The sequence below is a fragment of the Stomoxys calcitrans genome, chromosome 2 (genome assembly GCF_963082655.1).
Source record: "Stomoxys calcitrans chromosome 2, idStoCalc2.1, whole genome shotgun sequence".
Classification (NCBI taxonomy): domain Eukaryota; kingdom Metazoa; phylum Arthropoda; class Insecta; order Diptera; family Muscidae; genus Stomoxys; species Stomoxys calcitrans.
Genome location: NC_081553.1, coordinates 159,137,757 through 159,160,470, shown reverse-complemented (window position 1 = coordinate 159,160,470; position 22,714 = coordinate 159,137,757). Strand labels below are relative to the sequence as shown.

The 22,714-nt window shown below is 43.2% G+C and overlaps 1 protein-coding gene across 2 annotated transcripts in view; it reads left to right on the top strand.

Annotated features, from left to right (window-relative positions):
- Nucleotides 1-22,714, top strand: part of LOC106084241 (protein unc-13 homolog 4B) — a 151,003-nt gene that overhangs the window by 123,525 nt on the left and 4,764 nt on the right. For both annotated transcript variants that reach the window (XM_059363533.1, XM_059363534.1), the window contains 2 exons: nucleotides 19,420-19,589; nucleotides 19,647-19,822. In XM_059363533.1, coding sequence (XP_059219516.1) covers nucleotides 19,420-19,589; nucleotides 19,647-19,822 — 346 coding nt within the window. The remainder of the gene's footprint in view (nucleotides 1-19,419; nucleotides 19,590-19,646; nucleotides 19,823-22,714) is intronic.

The following is a 22,714-nucleotide window of genomic DNA, read 5'->3' as shown; positions in this document are numbered from 1 at the left end:
AAGTGTTATAAGTTCGTTAGTATTCAAGAATTCTGCCAGGGCTTCGCACCGGTTATTAGTGTTGGTACTACCCCACGAAATGTGTTGAGAGTTCGCATCGCACCCTATTAATACCTCGTTTCCTGTCTTTTTTGCTTTCCTCATCAGCCGTTGTAGGTAAGACGTGGGTGGCGGTGTCGGAGAGTCGAAAAGCAGATAAAGTGATGCCAGGCATGCTCCACCATCTCCCTGTCTCATCACTGTTGCATCCGACGTTGAAAACTCTGGGGAAAATATATAATTCAAATTTTATGACAAATAATGCAGGTACTAGGCCGAGTACCAGTGTTAGCATAGAATAATTGGTAGTTAATATGGATCAGTCCAGAAACTTTGTTCCGGGTCATCCATGACCCCTGGATTAAGGCAAAATGAATCTTGCCCTTGGTGATTGTCTCCCTCAGAGCGTGTGTAGTAGTCTCGCTCCGGTGGAGGTTTACCCTCAACCATTGGTCCTCCAATAAATGGGCATCTTGAGAGTAGGTGATGATCTCATCGTCTGCTCCTCGTTATTTAGACTGCATTGCCCTTCCTTTCACTGCACTGCCTGATGTCATCGCGTTTGCCTATCTTAGTCTTCCAAATCTTAAGTAAATGGGCTTCTTGGGAGTAGGTGATGGTACTATCATCGGCTCCCTGTTCGTTGGATTGCATTGAGACTCCTGTTGGTGCACTGCCTAATGTTTCAATATTAGGATCTTTACCTATCCTACTCTTCCGAATCTTTAAGTCAGTAATGGGTCCGTCGTCGGGTCCCTGTTTGTTAGGCTGTGTTATGTATCTCGCCACTGCATTGCATGATATTTTAGTATTAGGATCTTTGCTTACCCTAGTCTTTCCAATATTGAGAGAGACCGTGATTCTCTCGCCGTCAGCCCCCTGTTTATTGGGCGGTATTGAGTCACCTGCCACGTCACGGCCTGATATCTCCATATGAGGATTTCTGCTTATCCTAGTCTTCCCAATCTTGAAAACGACAGCCTTGCTCCCGTCGTGCGCCATGCCTTTAGCTTTCGCCAAACTCGTCACGGAGATTTGATCAATGCCAACAACAAGGAAAGTTCCTTCCTTCTTCTCCTCCCTGTAGACGACCTCCCACTCCCTTTTCTCTGCGACAAAACCTTGGTTTTGCTTGCCCAAGTATCCCAACATGCATTCCGTCCCAAATTTACTGTCCGTCCCTTGATGAAGACTGTCGCTTTTGCGAGCTGGGGGATGTCCATCTTTCTCACCAGGTCGAGCTTTACGCCCTCTCAGGGAGCGTGAATACCTCTGACGAGCTGTTTGACGGTATCAATACATTACGCCGACGCAAAACGCTGCGTAAAGATGTCCCCTCTATACTCGCAGCTAATCATTTGTATGGGTGGACCCTCTACAGAGTTCCACACATGTTCAAAAATCCGATCGTTAAACAGGTTCTCCACTTAGCACCTGGTGGAATCGTATCGGATGCACTGCCGAAATTTATGACTGCATAAGTCAGCCCATCTCTGTTTTGCTTCCTTGCCACCCTGGCGTAAGAGGGCAGCTCTGTACCATTCTTAGCGACCATCTTCTCCTTCCGTGGTGGATGTGGCCTCCTTTTGGAAGTTCTCCATGAAAACTCAGGGGCCGTGCGCGCTTCCTTTGTTCCTATTCCGACTTTGTCTACCGCCGCAGGACACTGTCTGGAGTTTCCATTGCGGGATGACTGGCTTGATTTTCCCAGAGTACTTGAAAGCGGGGAGCTCTTTTTCTTCTTCAGCATTTTAGCAGTGTTATGCTCTTCGGGAGATCTGATTCTTTTTCCAGCTTCCATAGAAGATGGAAGATTAAACGGAAGGACAAGGAAGTAATGGATTAACATGGCTTCTCCGATCATCGATATACTAACTTAAATTTTCCCGAAGTGGAAGCGAAGCGGATCGAAAAAGTGCACACTCCATACTTGATATAAAACTATATTTTTGAAATTTTTCAAACTTGTTTTGTCGTGAATGTTCGATAACCCAACTAATAATAGTTGCTAAAAAAAGAGTTTTTCGACTGCTTCTTTATATTTTCTATGAGCGCCTAGAGAAAGAATACGACCGCTGCCCGCCCGTGATATTAATATCGTTCTGGTAGATTTTAATGCGAAGAAAGGGAAAATATTTTTGGTCCAACAGTCGGAAAATTTAGCCTACACGAAGAAGCAAATAGATTTCGCCGCGGCAAAGATGGTAGTTAGCAGCACCAGATTATAACATCGAAGGATTAACAAGGCCACATGGTTGTCACCCGATTAAAACACAAGAAACCAAATTGATCATGTTGTAATAAATGGAAGGCATTCATCCAGCGTGTTAAATGTACGATCGATCCGAAGAGCAAACATATTAGATTCGTATCATTACCTTGTTACAAAAAAGATTGGCACCCGCCTGAGCATGGCGAGAAAAGAACAATCCGACAATGCACGGAAGCTAGACAATGAAAAGATGCAAACACAACAGATGGCAACGACATACTCCACTCGACTCTCCCAACTGGTTGACGAAATCATTCCTAGTCCCGATGATACAACGGCGCAGTGGCAAACCATTGCCCACTCCATGGAAAATGCCGCGAAATCCGTACTTTGGTACCGGAAGACTCCCCCAACAATGCGGCACACAGAGCAACCCTGCAATCCGTAGCAACGCCAGATGTAGGAGAGATATTAGGAGAGAGGGGAAACGTCTATTCCGTAAAAAGAAAAGGAAATGGCAAGACGTGAGTGTGAGCGAATTGAGATGTACAGGAATCAGAATAAAGTCCGAAAATCTACCAAGGAATCAAACATTAAACCGATGGCACATCCTCCTGTAGAGACAAAGAAGGAAATCCGGAAACTGATATAGATAGTGTGCTGAGGATATGGAAAGAACGTTTTAACAAGCTGCTAGTGTCCGACGTTGGCGGCGAAGAGGATACCGCAGAACCAATCCATGATGATGGTGTAGAATGTTTACCTCCTAATTAGAATGAGGTCCAAGTAGCTGTGATCCGCCTAAAGCACAACAAGGCAGCAGGAGCCGACGGGTTGCCCGCTGAACTATTAAGGACCGGAGTCGACAAACTATTAAGGCGTATAGCTTGTCTGCGCGATCTGGCTAGAAGACCGATGATTGGAACATCAACATACTATGTCCCGTACACAAGACAGATGACAAGACGGAATGTGGCAAATACAGAGTTTTAATATGCCTCCCCATCGCATACAAGATACTCTCGAGCTTACTGTGTAAAAGATTTAAACCTAAAGTCATAATTGGGCCCTATCAATGCGGCTTTTAACCTGGTAAATCCATCCTAGACCAGATATTCACATGGAAAAGACCCGAGAAGGACAAATCAACACCTACCATCTCTTTATTGACTACATCTTTACGCTGCCTTTTGCGGCGGCGGAATGTATTGATACCGTCAAACAGCTCGTCAGAGGTATCCCCGCTCCCTGGGAAGGCGCAAAGATCGACCTGGTGAGAAAGATGGACATCCCCCAGCTTACAAAGGCGACGGTTTTCATCAAGGGACGGGGCAGTAAACTGGCGACGGAAGGCATGTTGGGATTCTTGGGCAAGCAAAAGCAAGGTTTGGTCGCATAGAAGTGGGAAGTCTTCCACAGGGAGGAGAAGGACGAAGGAACCTCTCCTTGTAGTTGGCATTGATCAAGTCTCCTTGACGATTTTGGCTTAGACTAAAGGCATAGCGCACCACGGGAGCAAGGTTGCCGACGGAACCATCACCGACTTCAAAATTCGGAAGACTAGGATAGGTCAAGATCCTAATAATGAAACAGGAGTCTCAATGCAGCCTAACGAACAGGGAGCCGACGATGGTACCATCACTTACTCCCAAGAAGCCCATTTACTTAAGATTTGGAAAATTAACATAGCCAAAGTTCCCTGTACATCAGGCAGTAGAGGGAATGGAAACTGAATACAGCCTAACGAACAGGGACCCTACGATGGAACCATTACCGACTTTATAAAGAGGACCAATGGTTAAGGAAATCCAGAAAAACTTTCACCGAAGCGAGACTGCTACACACACTTTGATGGAGAAAATCACCAAAGGCAAGATTCATATTGTTCCAAAGTTGCTGGACTGAACCATATCAACTACCAATTATTCTATGCTAACACTGGTACTCGGCCGAGGACCTACGTTATTTGTCCTACGTTATTTGTCGAGGTGAAGCATACCTGGCATCACTTTATCTACCTTTCGACACTCCGACACCGCTATCCACGTCGGAGTTGCAACTGCTGGCGAGGAAAGCAAAACAGACTAGAAATGAGGTACTAATAGGGTGCGATGCGAATTCTCACCACATTTCGTGGGGTAGTACCAACACCAATAAGCGGGGCCAAGCCCTAGCAGAGTTCTTGAATACTTACGACCTAATAACACTTAATATTGGTAACACCGCTACCTATTTAATATAATTTAGATTGTCCAAGCATAGAAGAGATTGGGGAAAATGTCAACAGGATTACGACTGCACTGGTGGGATCCTTCGAAGATAGTTGTTCTCTTCGGGAATCAGCCCAAGAAAAACCCTGGATGACTGGGTTTTCCCTGGAGATTCGCAATATTGGGAAAGATGTCTGCAGACTTTTTAACAGAGCACGTCGTAAAAAAGCGGAAGTTTATTGGGTTGTGTATTACACACAGTTCAAGGAATACAATAAGATTACCAGAGCAGCAAAACGTGTCTCCTGGAAACTTTCCTGCGAACAGGTCAACAGCGTTAATAACGCCGCCAAGATAAAAAAATTATCTCAAAAACCCATGTCCAAACTGAAACTTTAGTAGACGATATGGGAGTGAGAGCAGAGACAACGGAGGACATTTTGAGGCTTTTGATGAAAATCTATTTTCCACAGAATACGACGGGGCTGACAGAGACACCGGAATCTTCGAATTGTGATGTTGATCGAAGGTTTATAATTACGGAATTTATATTGAAGAAATCCTTGACGAGCTTCAAACCTTTTAAGTAACTCGGACCTGATGGAAAATTTCCGGCGTGCCTAGGACCTGCATAGACTCCGAAACCCTGGCAGGTGGCAAGGGTGGTATTTATACCGCAGCCCGGCAAAGCAGTTAATACCCACAGACCTATAAGCCTTACGTCCTTTCTACTCAAAGCCATGGAACGTATTGTGGACACCATGATAAAGAGTAGAACATTTGCGAACTGCTCAAATACAAACAGCAAGCCTACGTCAAGGGAAGGTTAGTGGAGACTTCCCTGCACGAGGTTGGGCATAAGATAGAAAGATCCTTCGATGCTAAAACTCACACACTGGCGGTATGCATTGACACACTGATTCAATCCTTAAACCGGCACCGGGTGGACCCGGTCCTTAGAGACTGGATAAACCATATGCTAAGGAACAGGTTATGTATCCGATGACACAAATATAAGGGAGAAAGTGGCACAAGGCACGATTGTGGACAGGAAACTGAATTGGAAGTGTCACATTCAGCACCGTTTTCTGAGGAGGCACACAGATGTTGGGCACTGTGTAGACGGGCCGTAGTCTCGAAATGGGGCCTGAATCCGAGGATACTTCACTGGCTCTAAAGGAGCGTGATTAAACCAATTCTTACTTTCGCCTTAGAAGTTTGGTGGACTGCGATGGAGAAGAAGTGCAACTTAAGGACAATACAACATGTTGTCTTGGCATAGGCGGAGCGATGAGGTACAGTGCCACTAGTGCCCTGGAGACTATTTTAGATATCCAGCCTATTGACATACAGATTAAGTGTGAGGCAGCCACTGCGGCTATGAGACTTAAGGCGATGGGACAATGGATTGAGGATGGGAGCAGCTTATACCATTGCGGAAGGAAGAGAAGAGGTTTCAGATCGGACACCTCAAATGAACCTTGAGGTCGAGTGCGGGGCACTGCTGCCATCGGCACAGTCTTCAACTTGCGGAACCCTTGTATTGTCTGTTTGAGTCTGTAATAGTTTTTACAGACTTTTTGATCCGAAAAAATAAAACACAACAACAAACTTTCAAACTAATTTAAGTTCCGAATTGAACCACTTTATTGACTTGCTTGTTGCTAACGAGAAAGACTAGTAAGTATATGCAAAGCTAAAAATGCAATTGCAACCAAAAATGCAACTGCTTTTATGTATAAAAAAAGGCTTCATGTACAAAAAAGGTTTATGTACACACACGCACACATACATTAACGTGCATCCCCAATCTAATGGAACAGACAGCGGCTAGACAGCGACCAGACAGACATGCGTAGGCGTGTGTGTGAAAGTGCATGCGAACTTAGATTCTTAGGCAGGTAGTAAAATTGAGATGATGCACAAAACAGCAACAATAACTTGCAAACAATTTTTGGGCATGAGCAACAGCCAAACTAACAGGACCGGACTTGCAGTTAACATCCTCCCCCCGTTGAAGGTCTTGGGGCTTCAACTGATTCACTTATCGGCAGTACGCCGTTTGGTTATGGCTCGCTTAAAGATTCCGCTACTTGTTCGAACATTCACCACTCGAACTATTCCGTCTTCGCCCTTTATAGTTTCCTCCACTCGTCCCATTTGCCACTTTAGTGGGGGCAAATTTTCATCTTTTATTACGACCATGGCACCAACAGATATATTGTCACTTTGAGCCTGCCATTTGGATCTCTCTTGTAGCAGCGTTAGGTAGGACGTACTCCACTTTCTCCAAAAAATCTGTTGCAATTCCGATACCTTTTGCCAACTGTTGAGACGACCGAAATTTATCCATGACATATTCGGCTCGGGTATTGAAATAAGTGGACCACCCACTAAAAAATGGCCAGGCGTCAATACATCTAGGTCCTCAGGGTCCTCGGAGAGCGGGCACAATGGACGAGAGTTTAAGATTGCAGAAATTTGGCAGACTAGTGTGCGTAGCTCGTCGAAAGTAAGTTTGTTTAGGCCAACTGCTCGATAAAAATGGAATTTAGCAGACTTTACAGCCGCTTCCCAGAGGCCACCAAAATGTGGGGATCTGGGTGGAATAAATTTCCAATCAATGCCATCATCAAGACATTGATCATGAATGGCATTTAGATGTGATTGCCTCGAAAACATCTGCTTTAATTCATCCAACTCATTTTTTGCGCCCACAAAATTTGATGCATTGTCTGACCAAATCGTTTTGGGTTTGCCTCTCGTGGCAACGAAGCGTCGAAGCGAGCACAAAAATGAAGGTGTTGATAAATCCTGGACAACCTCGAGATGGGTTGCCTTTGTTGAAAAGCAAATAAATATGCAAATATAGCATTTCACAGGAGGGCGGCTCTTCACCTCCGACTTGTAAAAGAATGGCCCACAAAAATCGATTCCAGTTGTATGAAAGGCTCTATTTGGCCTTACTCGGTCTGAAGGCAAATTTCCCATGACGTTTTGGAGCAATTTCGGCTTCATTCTAAAACATCGGACACACTTCGAAATAATGGAAGCTATCAGCTTTCGTCCTCCAATTGGCCAAAATTGCTGTCGAATTGCAGCCAGCAAACACTGAGCTCCGGCATGAAGTAGCTTGTGATGAAAATGCATCACCATTGATGCAGTAAACGGATGCTTTTTGGGCAGAATAATGGGGTGACGAGCATCAAAGTCCAGGGTTGAGTTTTGGAGACGCCCACCAACTCGAATTAACCCAAACTCATCAATAATAGGTGCCAACGAATACAACTTGCTAGACGATGCAATTTCCTTATCTGATTTCAACGCCTTGTATTCCTCAGAAAAATGTACAAGCTGAATGTTTTTAACCAGGAGGCGAGTACCAGCTCTAATGTCGTCAGGGGTTAATACTTCGGTATGGGCACTCAATTTGGAATATACAAATTTAGAAACATACGCAAAAATTCGTTGCATTTTCAAAAAAGAATTGCGATACTTACACTGTATCGACAAATCAGTAAGAGAGGTCGTCAACAATACATGTCTTCTACGCTCAGGTAAGTCATCCACATAACTTGCAGTATCAGGCCAGTTTGATGCTTCATTCAGCAGGAAGTTTGGACCACCTTTCCACAGTGATGAATGGAGTAGCTCCCCAGGTGTCGCACCTCTCGACAAGATGTCTGCTGGATTGAGTTTTGTTGGAACGTAGTGCCAGGTAATTCGAGTCCCATATGACTGAATTCGAGAAATTCGATTGGCAACGAAAACGTTGAAGTTGGATGGCAGCTCTCGAAGCCAGGACAACACCACCATCGAATCGGACCAACAATGGATTTCACAGTGAAAATCTAGAGATTTCACCACAGTATCAATCAGCTCAGCTAGAAGGCATGCAGCTGAAAGTTCGAGTTTTGGTACAGTGAGCGTCTTCAATGGGGCAACTCTCGATTTAGAGCACAGAAGTTCAGATTTAATGACGCTGTTGAATTGGGACCTCACATAGACACATGCGCCGTAAGCAGCCAAGCTGGCATCGCAGAAACCATGAATCTGCAATGATGCCGACGCCATTGAAACATGCCGTGGAAATGTGAAACGGTGCATCAGATCGAATTTCGAAATATATTCAATCCACAATGAATGTAGTGATTGAGGCAAGCTTTCATCCCATTGAAGATTGAGTTTCCACAGATGCTGCATAAACATTTTTGCCTTTGTAATGACTGGACCAATCAAACCCAATGGATCGTAAAGGCGGGCAATCGAAGATAAAATGGACCGCTTTGTCACCACCTTCCAGTCATCAATGGGGGTAAAAGAGAAAATGAAATTATCACTCTGGGGATCCCAAGTGAGCCCAAGAGTTTTGGTGACATCTGTACCGTCATGAAATTTTAACAATGTTTCACAGTCTTCTGCAGGAACATCCCGTAGGGCATCTGGATCATTGGAGCACCACTTGCGAATCAAGAATTCGCCCTTTTTAAGCAAAGCTGTTACTTGATGCCTTATCTCTTCGACCTCTGCTATGGTATTGCCACCAGAAAGCATGTCATCTACGTAGAAGTCACGTCGAACCACTTTGGAACCCAGTGGAAAGTTCTCTTCTTCATCGATTGCAAGTTGATGCATTGCACGGATAGCCAGGAATGCAGCGGGTTTTGTACCATAGGTGACTGTGTTCAGTTTATAGGTTTTGATATCATCCGCCTCGTTCTCTCGCCACAGAATGCATTGGAGGTAATCGTCAGGGTGTGACACTCGAACGCACCTGTACATTTTACAAATGTCTCCACTAAGGGCCACCTTAAAGAACCTGTACCTCACCAAGGTATTGAACAGCTTTGGTTGTATGGTAGGGCCGGAATGCAAAATATCGTTTAATGATAGCCCAGTTGCGGTTTTTGCCGATCCATCAAAAACCACTCTAAGTTTGGTCGATGTGCTGTCCAACTTGTGGACACAGTGGTGTGGCAAGTAGTACTTCGATTCGGGTACCTGTGGCGAGATTAACGACATATGGCTTAATGTGGCATACTCACGCATAAAAGTTGTATATTGAGCCTTTATTTCTGGACTCCGACGAAACTTTCTTTCCAAAGACATTAGACGTTGTAATGCACGCTGATATGAACCACCAAGTGATGAGACACCCCTGCTTTCGATTTGCGGCAGCCGAACAGAATATGACCCAGAAGGCAAACGAACGAAGTTGGTTAGAAAATGATTTTCGCAGTAGAGTTCATTGTCAGATCTGGATTCATCATAAACAAAGTTGGTCTCGATTTCCCAAAAGGATTTGACGACGGTTGAAAGCTTCTCTTCTTCTTCCTCAAGCTCGGAATACGACACAGCAAGTGACCAGGATTTACATGGCTGAAAACTACCACCTGCTACGACCCAGCCGAATAATGTTTTTTGTAAAACAGGGAGGTTGACACCAATTTTTATTTGCCCCACTGACATCAGATTGAAAAACAATTCGGCACCAATTAACATGTCGATATGATCCGGCTTGTTAAATGCAGGGTCTGCTAATTGAATGTTCTTGGGCATATTCCAGTTGGAGGCATCGAGATTTATTTTTGGCTTGTAGTCAGTGATGCTTGGTACCACCATGGCAGCGAACGAAGTGGTGAAATCACTATGGCATGATTTCACAACCAAATCAACAGATTTTTCAACCAGCATACTTCCATCACCTATGCCGTAAACTGTGGCTGAGACTCGATTACAATTTAAGCCAAGAGTCTTTGCAAAACGATTTGCAATCATGTTCAACTGGGATGCAGAATCCAAAATTGCTCGACACGGCACAAAATTCCCAAACTTGTTTTTGGCGAGGACAATAGCTGTTGCCAACAGGACGGTTCCACCCGTGGTTGCTGACCTTCCAGATGAATCAGCTGACGAAACAAGAACTGATTGGGATATAGATGGTTCCACTACAACAGATGGCTGGGCTGACGGCGTTTGGTCCATATGCAACATTGTGTGGTGTTTTGAAGAGCATTGCCTGCAAGAGCCCGAATTGCACTTTTTTAACACATGGCCCTTCCGAAGACAATTGAGGCACAATTTCAAACGCTTTGCCTCTTTGAAACGAAGAGATGGGGAGAGATTGCTGAAAGGTGGACAATTGACAATGTAGTGGTCCATTGAATCACAAAAAGCACACAAAGGAGAAGAGCTTCCAACTGCTTTTATGTATAAAAAAAGGCTTCATGTACAAAAAAGGTTTATGTACACACACGCACACATACATTAACGTGCATCCCCAATCTAATGGAACAGACAGCGGCTAGACAGCGACCAGACAGACATGCGTAGGCGTGTGTGTGAAAGTGCATGCGAACTTAGATTCTTAGGCAGGTAGTAAAATTGAGATGATGCACAAAACAGCAACAATAACTTGCAAACAATTTTTGGGCATGAGCAACAGCCAAACTAACAGGGCCGGACTTGCAGTTAACATCCTCCCCCCGTTGAAGGTCTTGGGGCTTCAACTGATTCACTTATCGGCAGTACGGCTAGTTTGGTTATGGCTCGCTTAAAGATTCCGCTACTTGTTCGAACATTCACCACTCGAACTATTCCGTCTTCGCCCTTTATAGTTTCCTCCACTCGTCCCATTTGCCACTTTAGTGGGGGCAAATTTTCATCTTTTATTACGACCATGGCACCAACAGATATATTGTCACTTTGAGCCTGCCATTTGGATCTCTCTTGTAGCAGCGTTAGGTAGGACGTACTCCACTTTCTCCAAAAAATCTGTTGCAATTCCGATACCTTTTGCCAACTGTTGAGACGACCGAAATTTATCCATGACATATTCGGCTCGGGTATTGAAATAAGTGGACCACCCACTAAAAAATGGCCAGGCGTCAATACATCTAGGTCCTCAGGGTCCTCGGAGAGCGGGCACAATGGACGAGAGTTTAAGATTGCAGAAATTTGGCAGACTAGTGTGCGTAGCTCGTCGAAAGTAAGTTTGTTTAGGCCAACTGCTCGATAAAAATGGAATTTAGCAGACTTTACAGCCGCTTCCCAGAGGCCACCAAAATGTGGGGATCTGGGTGGAATAAATTTCCAATCAATGCCATCATCAAGACATTGATCATGAATGGCATTTAGATGTGATTGCCTCGAAAACATCTGCTTTAATTCATCCAACTCATTTTTTGCGCCCACAAAATTTGATGCATTGTCTGACCAAATCGTTTTGGGTTTGCCTCTCGTGGCAACGAAGCGTCGAAGCGAGCACAAAAATGAAGGTGTTGATAAATCCTGGACAACCTCGAGATGGGTTGCCTTTGTTGAAAAGCAAATAAATATGCAAATATAGCATTTCACAGGAGGGCGGCTCTTCACCTCCGACTTGTAAAAGAATGGCCCACAAAAATCGATTCCAGTTGTATGAAAGGCTCTATTTGGCCTTACTCGGTCTGAAGGCAAATTTCCCATGACGTTTTGGAGCAATTTCGGCTTCATTCTAAAACATCGGACACACTTCGAAATAATGGAAGCTATCAGCTTTCGTCCTCCAATTGGCCAAAATTGCTGTCGAATTGCAGCCAGCAAACACTGAGCTCCGGCATGAAGTAGCTTGTGATGAAAATGCATCACCATTGATGCAGTAAACGGATGCTTTTTGGGCAGAATAATGGGGTGACGAGCATCAAAGTCCAGGGTTGAGTTTTGGAGACGCCCACCAACTCGAATTAACCCAAACTCATCAATAATAGGTGCCAACGAATACAACTTGCTAGACGATGCAATTTCCTTATCTGATTTCAACGCCTTGTATTCCTCAGAAAAATGTACAAGCTGAATGTTTTTAACCAGGAGGCGAGTACCAGCTCTAATGTCGTCAGGGGTTAATACTTCGGTATGGGCACTCAATTTGGAATATACAAATTTAGAAACATACGCAAAAATTCGTTGCATTTTCAAAAAAGAATTGCGATACTTACACTGTATCGACAAATCAGTAAGAGAGGTCGTCAACAATACATGTCTTCTACGCTCAGGTAAGTCATCCACATAACTTGCAGTATCAGGCCAGTTTGATGCTTCATTCAGCAGGAAGTTTGGACCACCTTTCCACAGTGATGAATGGAGTAGCTCCCCAGGTGTCGCACCTCTCGACAAGATGTCTGCTGGATTGAGTTTTGTTGGAACGTAGTGCCAGGTAATTCGAGTCCCATATGACTGAATTCGAGAAATTCGATTGGCAACGAAAACGTTGAAGTTGGATGGCAGCTCTCGAAGCCAGGACAACACCACCATCGAATCGGACCAACAATGGATTTCACAGTGAAAATCTAGAGATTTCACCACAGTATCAATCAGCTCAGCTAGAAGGCATGCAGCTGAAAGTTCGAGTTTTGGTACAGTGAGCGTCTTCAATGGGGCAACTCTCGATTTAGAGCACAGAAGTTCAGATTTAATGACGCTGTTGAATTGGGACCTCACATAGACACATGCGCCGTAAGCAGCCAAGCTGGCATCGCAGAAACCATGAATCTGCAATGATGCCGACGCCATTGAAACATGCCGTGGAAATGTGAAACGGTGCATCAGATCGAATTTCGAAATATATTCAATCCACAATGAATGTAGTGATTGAGGCAAGCTTTCATCCCATTGAAGATTGAGTTTCCACAGATGCTGCATAAACATTTTTGCCTTTGTAATGACTGGACCAATCAAACCCAATGGATCGTAAAGGCGGGCAATCGAAGATAAAATGGACCGCTTTGTCACCACCTTCCAGTCATCAATGGGGGTAAAAGAGAAAATGAAATTATCACTCTGGGGATCCCAAGTGAGCCCAAGAGTTTTGGTGACATCTGTACCGTCATGAAATTTTAACAATGTTTCACAGTCTTCTGCAGGAACATCCCGTAGGGCATCTGGATCATTGGAGCACCACTTGCGAATCAAGAATTCGCCCTTTTTAAGCAAAGCTGTTACTTGATGCCTTATCTCTTCGACCTCTGCTATGGTATTGCCACCAGAAAGCATGTCATCTACGTAGAAGTCACGTCGAACCACTTTGGAACCCAGTGGAAAGTTCTCTTCTTCATCGATTGCAAGTTGATGCATTGCACGGATAGCCAGGAATGCAGCGGGTTTTGTACCATAGGTGACTGTGTTCAGTTTATAGGTTTTGATATCATCCGCCTCGTTCTCTCGCCACAGAATGCATTGGAGGTAATCGTCAGGGTGTGACACTCGAACGCACCTGTACATTTTACAAATGTCTCCACTAAGGGCCACCTTAAAGAACCTGTACCTCACCAAGGTATTGAACAGCTTTGGTTGTATGGTAGGGCCGGAATGCAAAATATCGTTTAATGATAGCCCAGTTGCGGTTTTTGCCGATCCATCAAAAACCACTCTAAGTTTGGTCGATGTGCTGTCCAACTTGTGGACACAGTGGTGTGGCAAGTAGTACTTCGATTCGGGTACCTGTGGCGAGATTAACGACATATGGCTTAATGTGGCATACTCACGCATAAAAGTTGTATATTGAGCCTTTATTTCTGGACTCCGACGAAACTTTCTTTCCAAAGACATTAGACGTTGTAATGCACGCTGATATGAACCACCAAGTGATGAGACACCCCTGCTTTCGATTTGCGGCAGCCGAACAGAATATGACCCAGAAGGCAAACGAACGAAGTTGGTTAGAAAATGATTTTCGCAGTAGAGTTCATTGTCAGATCTGGATTCATCATAAACAAAGTTGGTCTCGATTTCCCAAAAGGATTTGACGACGGTTGAAAGCTTCTCTTCTTCTTCCTCAAGCTCGGAATACGACACAGCAAGTGACCAGGATTTACATGGCTGAAAACTACCACCTGCTACGACCCAGCCGAATAATGTTTTTTGTAAAACAGGGAGGTTGACACCAATTTTTATTTGCCCCACTGACATCAGATTGAAAAACAATTCGGCACCAATTAACATGTCGATATGATCCGGCTTGTTAAATGCAGGGTCTGCTAATTGAATGTTCTTGGGCATATTCCAGTTGGAGGCATCGAGATTTATTTTTGGCTTGTAGTCAGTGATGCTTGGTACCACCATGGCAGCGAACGAAGTGGTGAAATCACTATGGCATGATTTCACAACCAAATCAACAGATTTTTCAACCAGCATACTTCCATCACCTATGCCGTAAACTGTGGCTGAGACTCGATTACAATTTAAGCCAAGAGTCTTTGCAAAACGATTTGCAATCATGTTCAACTGGGATGCAGAATCCAAAATTGCTCGACACGGCACAAAATTCCCAAACTTGTTTTTGGCGAGGACAATAGCTGTTGCCAACAGGACGGTTCCACCCGTGGTTGCTGACCTTCCAGATGAATCAGCTGACGAAACAAGAACTGATTGGGATATAGATGGTTCCACTACAACAGATGGCTGGGCTGACGGCGTTTGGTCCATATGCAACATTGTGTGGTGTTTTGAAGAGCATTGCCTGCAAGAGCCCGAATTGCACTTTTTTAACACATGGCCCTTCCGAAGACAATTGAGGCACAATTTCAAACGCTTTGCCTCTTTGAAACGAAGAGATGGGGAGAGATTGCTGAAAGGTGGACAATTGACAATGTAGTGGTCCATTGAATCACAAAAAGCACACAAAGGAGAAGAGCTTCCAGAGGCCACATGTACGTGGCGATTTTTAAATGATTGCTTTTTGTTGTTTTGCTGAATAGAGCCGGCACAAACCACGGAATTCTCCAAGTTCTCCAGCATACGACATCTTTGCTCTAAAAAACTTGACATGGACTGCCACGACGGCAATTCATTCACAGCCAGACTCTCCTCCCACTTAATTTGGGAATCTCTATCCATTTTAGTGGCAGCTAAATATACTAAGAGCCCATCTGCAATTTGGTCTCTACTGGCAATCGTCTGCATGGCTCGCAGGTGCGAATTAAATTTGTCACTAAGCTGGCGCAAACCAATGGCTGGGGAAACTTCCACAGCTTTCAGCGAAAAAATGGCCTTTATATGGGTCTGAAAATTTAACAATTTATTATCAAAACGATTCTTCAACAATTTTACCGCTTCCATATAATTTCTTTCGTTTAGCTCCAACGATGAAATTGTGTCCAAGGCGGCACCTGTTAAGCTTGAGCGCAGATGATGGAATTTTTCCAGGTCACTTAGTTCTGCGCTGCTGTCGACAATTGTTGAGAACAGTGAAAAGAAATTCGGCCAATCAGCATAAGCTCCACCAAACTTTGGCAACTGGATCTCTGGTAGGCGTGTTTTGCGTGTCGAGGATGAATTTTCAGAAAATGGACCTCCATCAACAGAAAATTGGCGCACAGTCGAAGACCGGGGATTTGATTCCAATCTACGGATGGAATTCATCTGTCGAGTCAATTTGGCCTTGACATCCAAATACAAGGCGGTAAATTTCATCCTTTCTTCACTTTCCATTTCGGCCGTTACCATCTCTTCCAATGCTGACTGAGCCTCTTCGAATGAGGCGCCTATCTGCTCTACATAGTCAAGACGGACGGACAAATCTGCCTCATCATATTCACTAAGCTGCGCCGTTGTAAGGGATTTTTTCAACATTCCCAACTGTTTCAGCATTGATGCAATTTTTGTCATGTAGGGCAATAAATTTTTTGAATTTCCGCCATCACTTGTATTGTTGGTAGGCTCTGTGTCTGGCATATTTTTTCGTGGCAATTTAAACTTTTTCACAAACAACTTTTGAATATAAAACAAATATTATCCGAGTTGATAATATTTTTCTAGTGATCACCAAGTAGATCACGTCGGGGTCACCAATGTTTGAGTCTGTAATAGTTTTTACAGACTTTTTGATCCGAAAAAATAAAACACAACAACAAACTTTCAAACTAATTTAAGTTCCGAATTGAACCACTTTATTGACTTGCTTGTTGCTAACGAGAAAGACTAGTAAGTATATGCAAAGCTAAAAATGCAATTGCAACCAAAAATGCAACTGCTTTTATGTATAAAAAAAGGCTTCATGTACAAAAAAGGTTTATGTACACACACGCACACATACATTAACGTGCATCCCCAATCTAATGGAACAGACAGCGGCTAGACAGCGACCAGACAGACATGCGTAGGCGTGTGTGTGAAAGTGCATGCGAACTTAGATTCTTAGGCAGGTAGTAAAATTGAGATGATGCACAAAACAGCAACAATAACTTGCAAACAATTTTTGGGCATGAGCAACAGCCAAACTAACAGGGCCGGACTTGCAGTTAACTTGGAATTGTGATGTTGATCGAAGGTTTATAATTACGGAATTTATATTGAAGAAATCCTTGACGAGCTTCAAACCTTTTAAGTAACTCGGACCTGATGGAAAATTTCCGGCGTGCCTAGGACCTGCATAGACTCCGAAACCCTGGCAGGTGGCAAGGGTGGTATTTATACCGCAGCCCGGCAAAGCAGTTAATACCCACAGACCTATAAGCCTTACGTCCTTTCTACTCAAAGCCATGGAACGTATTGTGGACACCATGATAAAGAGTAGAACATTTGCGAACTGCTCAAATACAAACAGCAAGCCTACGTCAAGGGAAGGTTAGTGGAGACTTCCCTGCACGAGGTTGGGCATAAGATAGAAAGATCCTTCGATGCTAAAACTCACACACTGGCGGTATGCATTGACACACTGATTCAATCCTTAAACCGGCACCGGGTGGACCCGGTCCTTAGAGACTGGATAAACCATATGCTAAGGAACAGGTTATGTATCCGATGACACAAATATAAGGGAGAAAGTGGCACAAGGCACGATTGTGGACAGGAAACTGAATTGGAAGTGTCACATTCAGCACCGTTTTCTGAGGAGGCACACAGATGTTGGGCACTGTGTAGACGGGCCGTAGTCTCGAAATGGGGCCTGAATCCGAGGATACTTCACTGGCTCTAAAGGAGCGTGATTAAACCAATTCTTACTTTCGCCTTAGAAGTTTGGTGGACTGCGATGGAGAAGAAGTGCAACTTAAGGACAATACAACATGTTGTCTTGGCATAGGCGGAGCGATGAGGTACAGTGCCACTAGTGCCCTGGAGACTATTTTAGATATCCAGCCTATTGACATACAGATTAAGTGTGAGGCAGCCACTGCGGCTATGAGACTTAAGGCGATGGGACAATGGATTGAGGATGGGAGCAGCTTATACCATTGCGGAAGGAAGAGAAGAGGTTTCAGATCGGACACCTCAAATGAACCTTGAGGTCGAGTGCGGGGCACTGCTGCCATCGGCACAGTCTTCAACTTGCGGAACCCTTGTATTGTCATCTGGAAGATCATGTTAGACGGATGGATCCAAGCTAAAGGACAGAGTAGGCCTGAGAGTCTACATTGAAAACACAGGGACTGAGATCTGTTTTAGACTGCCTGGCCATAATACGGTCCTGCAGGCGGAGATCCGGGCGATCATGAAATGCGTGAGGTGATGTGGTGCTAACGCGAGGACGATGAGTGTAAACATCTTTACGGACAATAAAATTGCCCTGAGGGCAATTGCAACCAGGACGGTAAGATCACGAACAGTCTAGGAATGTAGGAAGGAGATTAACGCCTTCTCCGAGGATGGAAAAATCCGCATAGTTTGGGAGCCGGGCCATAACGGAGTAAGGGGGAATGAATGGGCAGACGATTTGGCGGTGAAGGCCAGAGAACTGCCGTCAGTAAACTTAGTAAACCCGAAGCCTTTCGGGTCAACGCAGTCCGAGTTAAGGGAGTGGGCGACGAATGCGCATGCAACATTGTGGAACAGCGAAACCGTCGGTAGGACTGCGAAAATCTTATGGGGGATCCAGATCGTGAGAAAACGAGGCTAATACTGAAAGGAAGCAAGAAGGAGGTCAGTATAGCTATTGGTATCATAACGGAACACATAGGACTTCGAGCTCACTTATGTAAATTGGGTGCGGCAAGTGATAGCATGTGTAGAGCAAGCGGGGAAAATTATGAGACGTTAGAGCAATTCCTTTGTCGTTGTCCGGCTTTCGCGTCTAACAGATACCGGCACTTAAGTGGGGTCACAATACCAGACATGAACCAACTTAGGGGCGTGGCATGGAAAACAATTAAGGATTTTATAAGTAGCACGGAATTCCTAACATAGATTTTCTTTTCCGAAGTTCCTTTTTTTAGTATTTAGAGCGCACAACAAGCCGATTACTAGCTTAGGTGTATTTCCGTAGTGGCATGGGACGAATTAATATCCGCACCCTCTTTTTAACCTAACCTAACCTAAATACAAAATTAATTTGCAAATTATTATGAAATTGCGTTCAACGTTGTTGAAAAAGTTGGTAAAATATATAAATAAAAATTTTCTTTAACTTTTGGCACCGTTGATAGCAAGATTAAACGACTTTTTTATTTACGGGAAAAATTGCGAAACGCAAACATCATATCGCAAGTAAAAAACAGCAGTTTCACATATGTTTGAACCTAAATTGTGGGGTTTATTAGAAAAGAAGATCAATCAGTTTGACCATCTTGTACGATTCCTAAAATCTTTGCTACATAATCATACTCGTTGCAGCTCTATGATGTGTAGCGATTTTGATATCTGTTGACAAATCTAGTGCATCGATCAAAATCGCTTTAGATTTAGATATAGTTCCGATATATATTCATCATACGATTAACACTTGCAGTGCCGTTGTGGTTGTTGTACAAATGAGACCACCTTTAATTGTTTCGCCATGGTTTCATGAGTTAAACTCTCAGAGTTGAAAAATTCGAAAGCACAGCGACAAATTGAGACACGCTGTTAGTCTCAATTCATACTTCCCAAATAACCAACTTCGTCCTCCCGAAAGAAAAAGGAGCAATAGTTTAACTTTGTCTATATATTATTTATTGTACACATAATATTATTGTTTTCATGAATTTGACTTATTCGACAAATTTTCAGTTGGTAATTATGAATGCACGTAATTTAGTTCCAATGGATTCCAATGGCACTTGCGATTCATTTGTAAAAGCTCACTTTCTGCCAGTAAACCGATTTGTTGGAGTACAACCGCTTAAGACTGTTACACACAACAAGACCTGTTTCCCATTATACGACGAACAGTTCTCAATGTAAGTTCTGCGCTTTTTATCCACAAACAACCTTTAACTTTTACAAATAATCCACAGCAAACTCAATGATGAACAACGCATACAAAATAGTCTGATACAGTTTAGCATTAAGGATAAAGATCTATTTGGTATGACAAACCAGTATATAGCAGAATGCTATATTTCTTTTGCCGATATAATGGCTAATGAAAACGATCAAATCCATATGGAATTATCAAGACCAGAATATACAGGTAAGTGTATTTTTCACAGTTTTTTTTATTTGTTCTGTAGGTTGAATGGGTAGTTCTTCACCATAAAGCCTAGTACTGACTTCAACTTTTCACACGAACAACTGTCAAAATGCACTACAAAATAGTAGCGACGTGTCGCTGCGTCAGGATAAAATTCGCACAATTTTAATTGCAAATGTAATTAAATGCTCACGAAATGGGCCGAATCAACTCTGCTTCCATACTGTTATCTTTGTTGTGTGTTGTTGCTTGACTTTTGTTTGTGTTCTGACATAGAAAAGAGTCCGTCGGATTTCACAACAATTTAATAGGCATTTTCGCCTATTAGGCTTAAGGGTGGATAAATTAAGTATACACAGAAAAAGCTTTTGCCCTAGTTTTAAAGATTCGTTGCAAAGATTAGCAAACTTAATTTAATGATGATAAATTTTCCAACGTTTTAAGGAAACATTAGCATGTCCGCCTATGACGCTGAACGCCTGGGTTCGAATCCTGGCGAGAACATCATGAACATTTTCAGCGTTGGTTATCCCCTCCTAATGCTAGCGACATTTGGTAGGTACTGTACCATTTGGTATGGCAGCCATGTAAAAACTTCTCCACAAAGAGGTGTCGCTCTGCGTCATGCTAAGGGGCCCATTATCATTGAGCTTAAACTTGAATCGGACGCACTCGTCGATATGTGAGAAGTTTGCCCCTGTTTCTTAATGGAATGTTTATGGGCAAATTTGTATTTACTAAGAAATGTTATTTTTAATAGTAGGTTAATACATCCTTAATTTTGCGTTATGTTATTAAAGACAATGATTCAAAATATCTTTGAAAGTAAGGAAATTGACCTTGGGCAAGACAACAGTGTATCTTATATAAAGACTCAAAAATTTAATTGTAGTTCTATCGGTAAAAATAATCTATATATTCATAAAAATGAATTTGTGTTTGTTTGTTCCGTATAGACACAAAAACGGCTGAATCGATTTCTTTGAAATTTTCACAGATTGTGGGGACTGGTCCGGAAGGAGCAATAGGCTATATAGTTTTTTGATATCGCAAGGGGGCGGACCCTCCCCCTTACCCCAAATGTACTACCCAAAAGTAAAAGTGGGCCGATCAGGACAATATGGGATTCAAATGAACGGTATTCAAGAGTAGAGTACGAATTTCATAATAAAAATTAGGTCCAAGTATCTGGGGGCCGCCCCGACCGCAAATCCCCTTAAAATATGTTTATTTGACGATCATGACAATATGGGACTCAAATGAAAGGTATTCGGCAGTAGATTACAAATGTGGTCACGGAAATAGGAATAGGCTTTATAATTTATTGATAACGGAAGGGGGCGGACCCTCCACCGTTTAAGGACAATAAGGGTATCAAATGAAAGGTATGCGGGAGTAGATAACGAATCTGGCATACAAATTCATGTCGAAGTATATGGGGTCATCGCAACCCCACAAAAACACCCAAAATTGGCACATTTGTCAATCACGGATATATGGGACTCGGTTTGTTTGTTCCGTATAGACTGAAAAACGACAGAACCGATTTTCTCGAAATTTTCGCATATTATATAGATTTGTCTGGAAGGAAACATAAACTATATAATTTTTCGGTATCGGCAGGCGGACGGACCTCCCCCTGATGCCAAAAACCCAACGCAAAATCAAAAGTGTATCAAGGGAAAGGTATTGGAGAGTATAATATGGGTATGGTATTAAAATTTGAGTCTAAGTACCCATCGGGCCGCCGCAACCCCAAAACTCCCCCAAACAGACCCATTATGACTATATGATACTTGGCTGAACCGATTTTCTTAAAGGCGGACCCTCTCCCGTACCCCAAATATGCCACCCATATTCGAAAGTGGTCCGATGGGCACAATAAGGGTATCAAATGAAAGGTATTGGAGACCAGAACACGAATATGATATTAAAATTTGAATGCATTTCCGTTGAGAATAAAGAACGAATTTGATATATATTTTCAGCCCCAAAACACCCTCCACACGGTTCATATTTACCGGCCATGGCAATATGGGGCTCAAATTAAAGGTATTTGGAAATGCAGCACGAATTTGACATCCAAATTTGAGTCGAAATGTCTGAGGTGCAATCCCTCCCCTAATGAGAACTTTATCTAAGGAAGAACATGAACACCAAGAACCGAGAAGCGGAAAATTCTCACATATCAATGAGTGCCTTCCGATTCAAGTTTAAACTCGATGGAAAATAAGGGACTTTTTTTATAGTGCAGTGCGACCCCTATTTGGGGAAAATTTTTTAAATGACCATGCATGCCATTGTACCTCGCAAATGTCGCCAACATTAAGAGGGGATAAATACCGCTTTGTCCGATGTTCGCGCAAAGATTCGCATAGACTACAATGGCACGAATTCGATATCCGCAATCAGGGCGAAGTGTCCCCACCCTAAAAAGATATTAGAGAGTTAAAAAAAGCGCATTGGAAGGGGGCGGGGTTCGGTTAGTATGACATAAAAACGAGATCCAAGTAATTGATGGTCGCCCAATCCCTGATAAGCTCCTTAAATGGAAATATTACTCGATCATAACTTTATGAAACTCAAATGAACTCAAATTTGAGAGCAGATTACGAATATGACATTAAACTTTGTGTCCAAGAATCTAGGTGGTGCTTTACCACCTAAAATCGTCTCCAATAGGTTATTTGACCTATTAAAACAATGGGGAATCAAGTGATAGTATTTTTTTTTTTTTTTTTGAGTAAAGTGCGTCATTCAAACTTGTGCTTAAGTGGCAGTGTGTCGCACAATCCTCATATAGACGCCCTTCAAACGGCTGTATACACCAATCATGACAATATGGGGTTAAATTAAAGGTTTAAGGTTGCGAACCTGATATCATTATTCTGC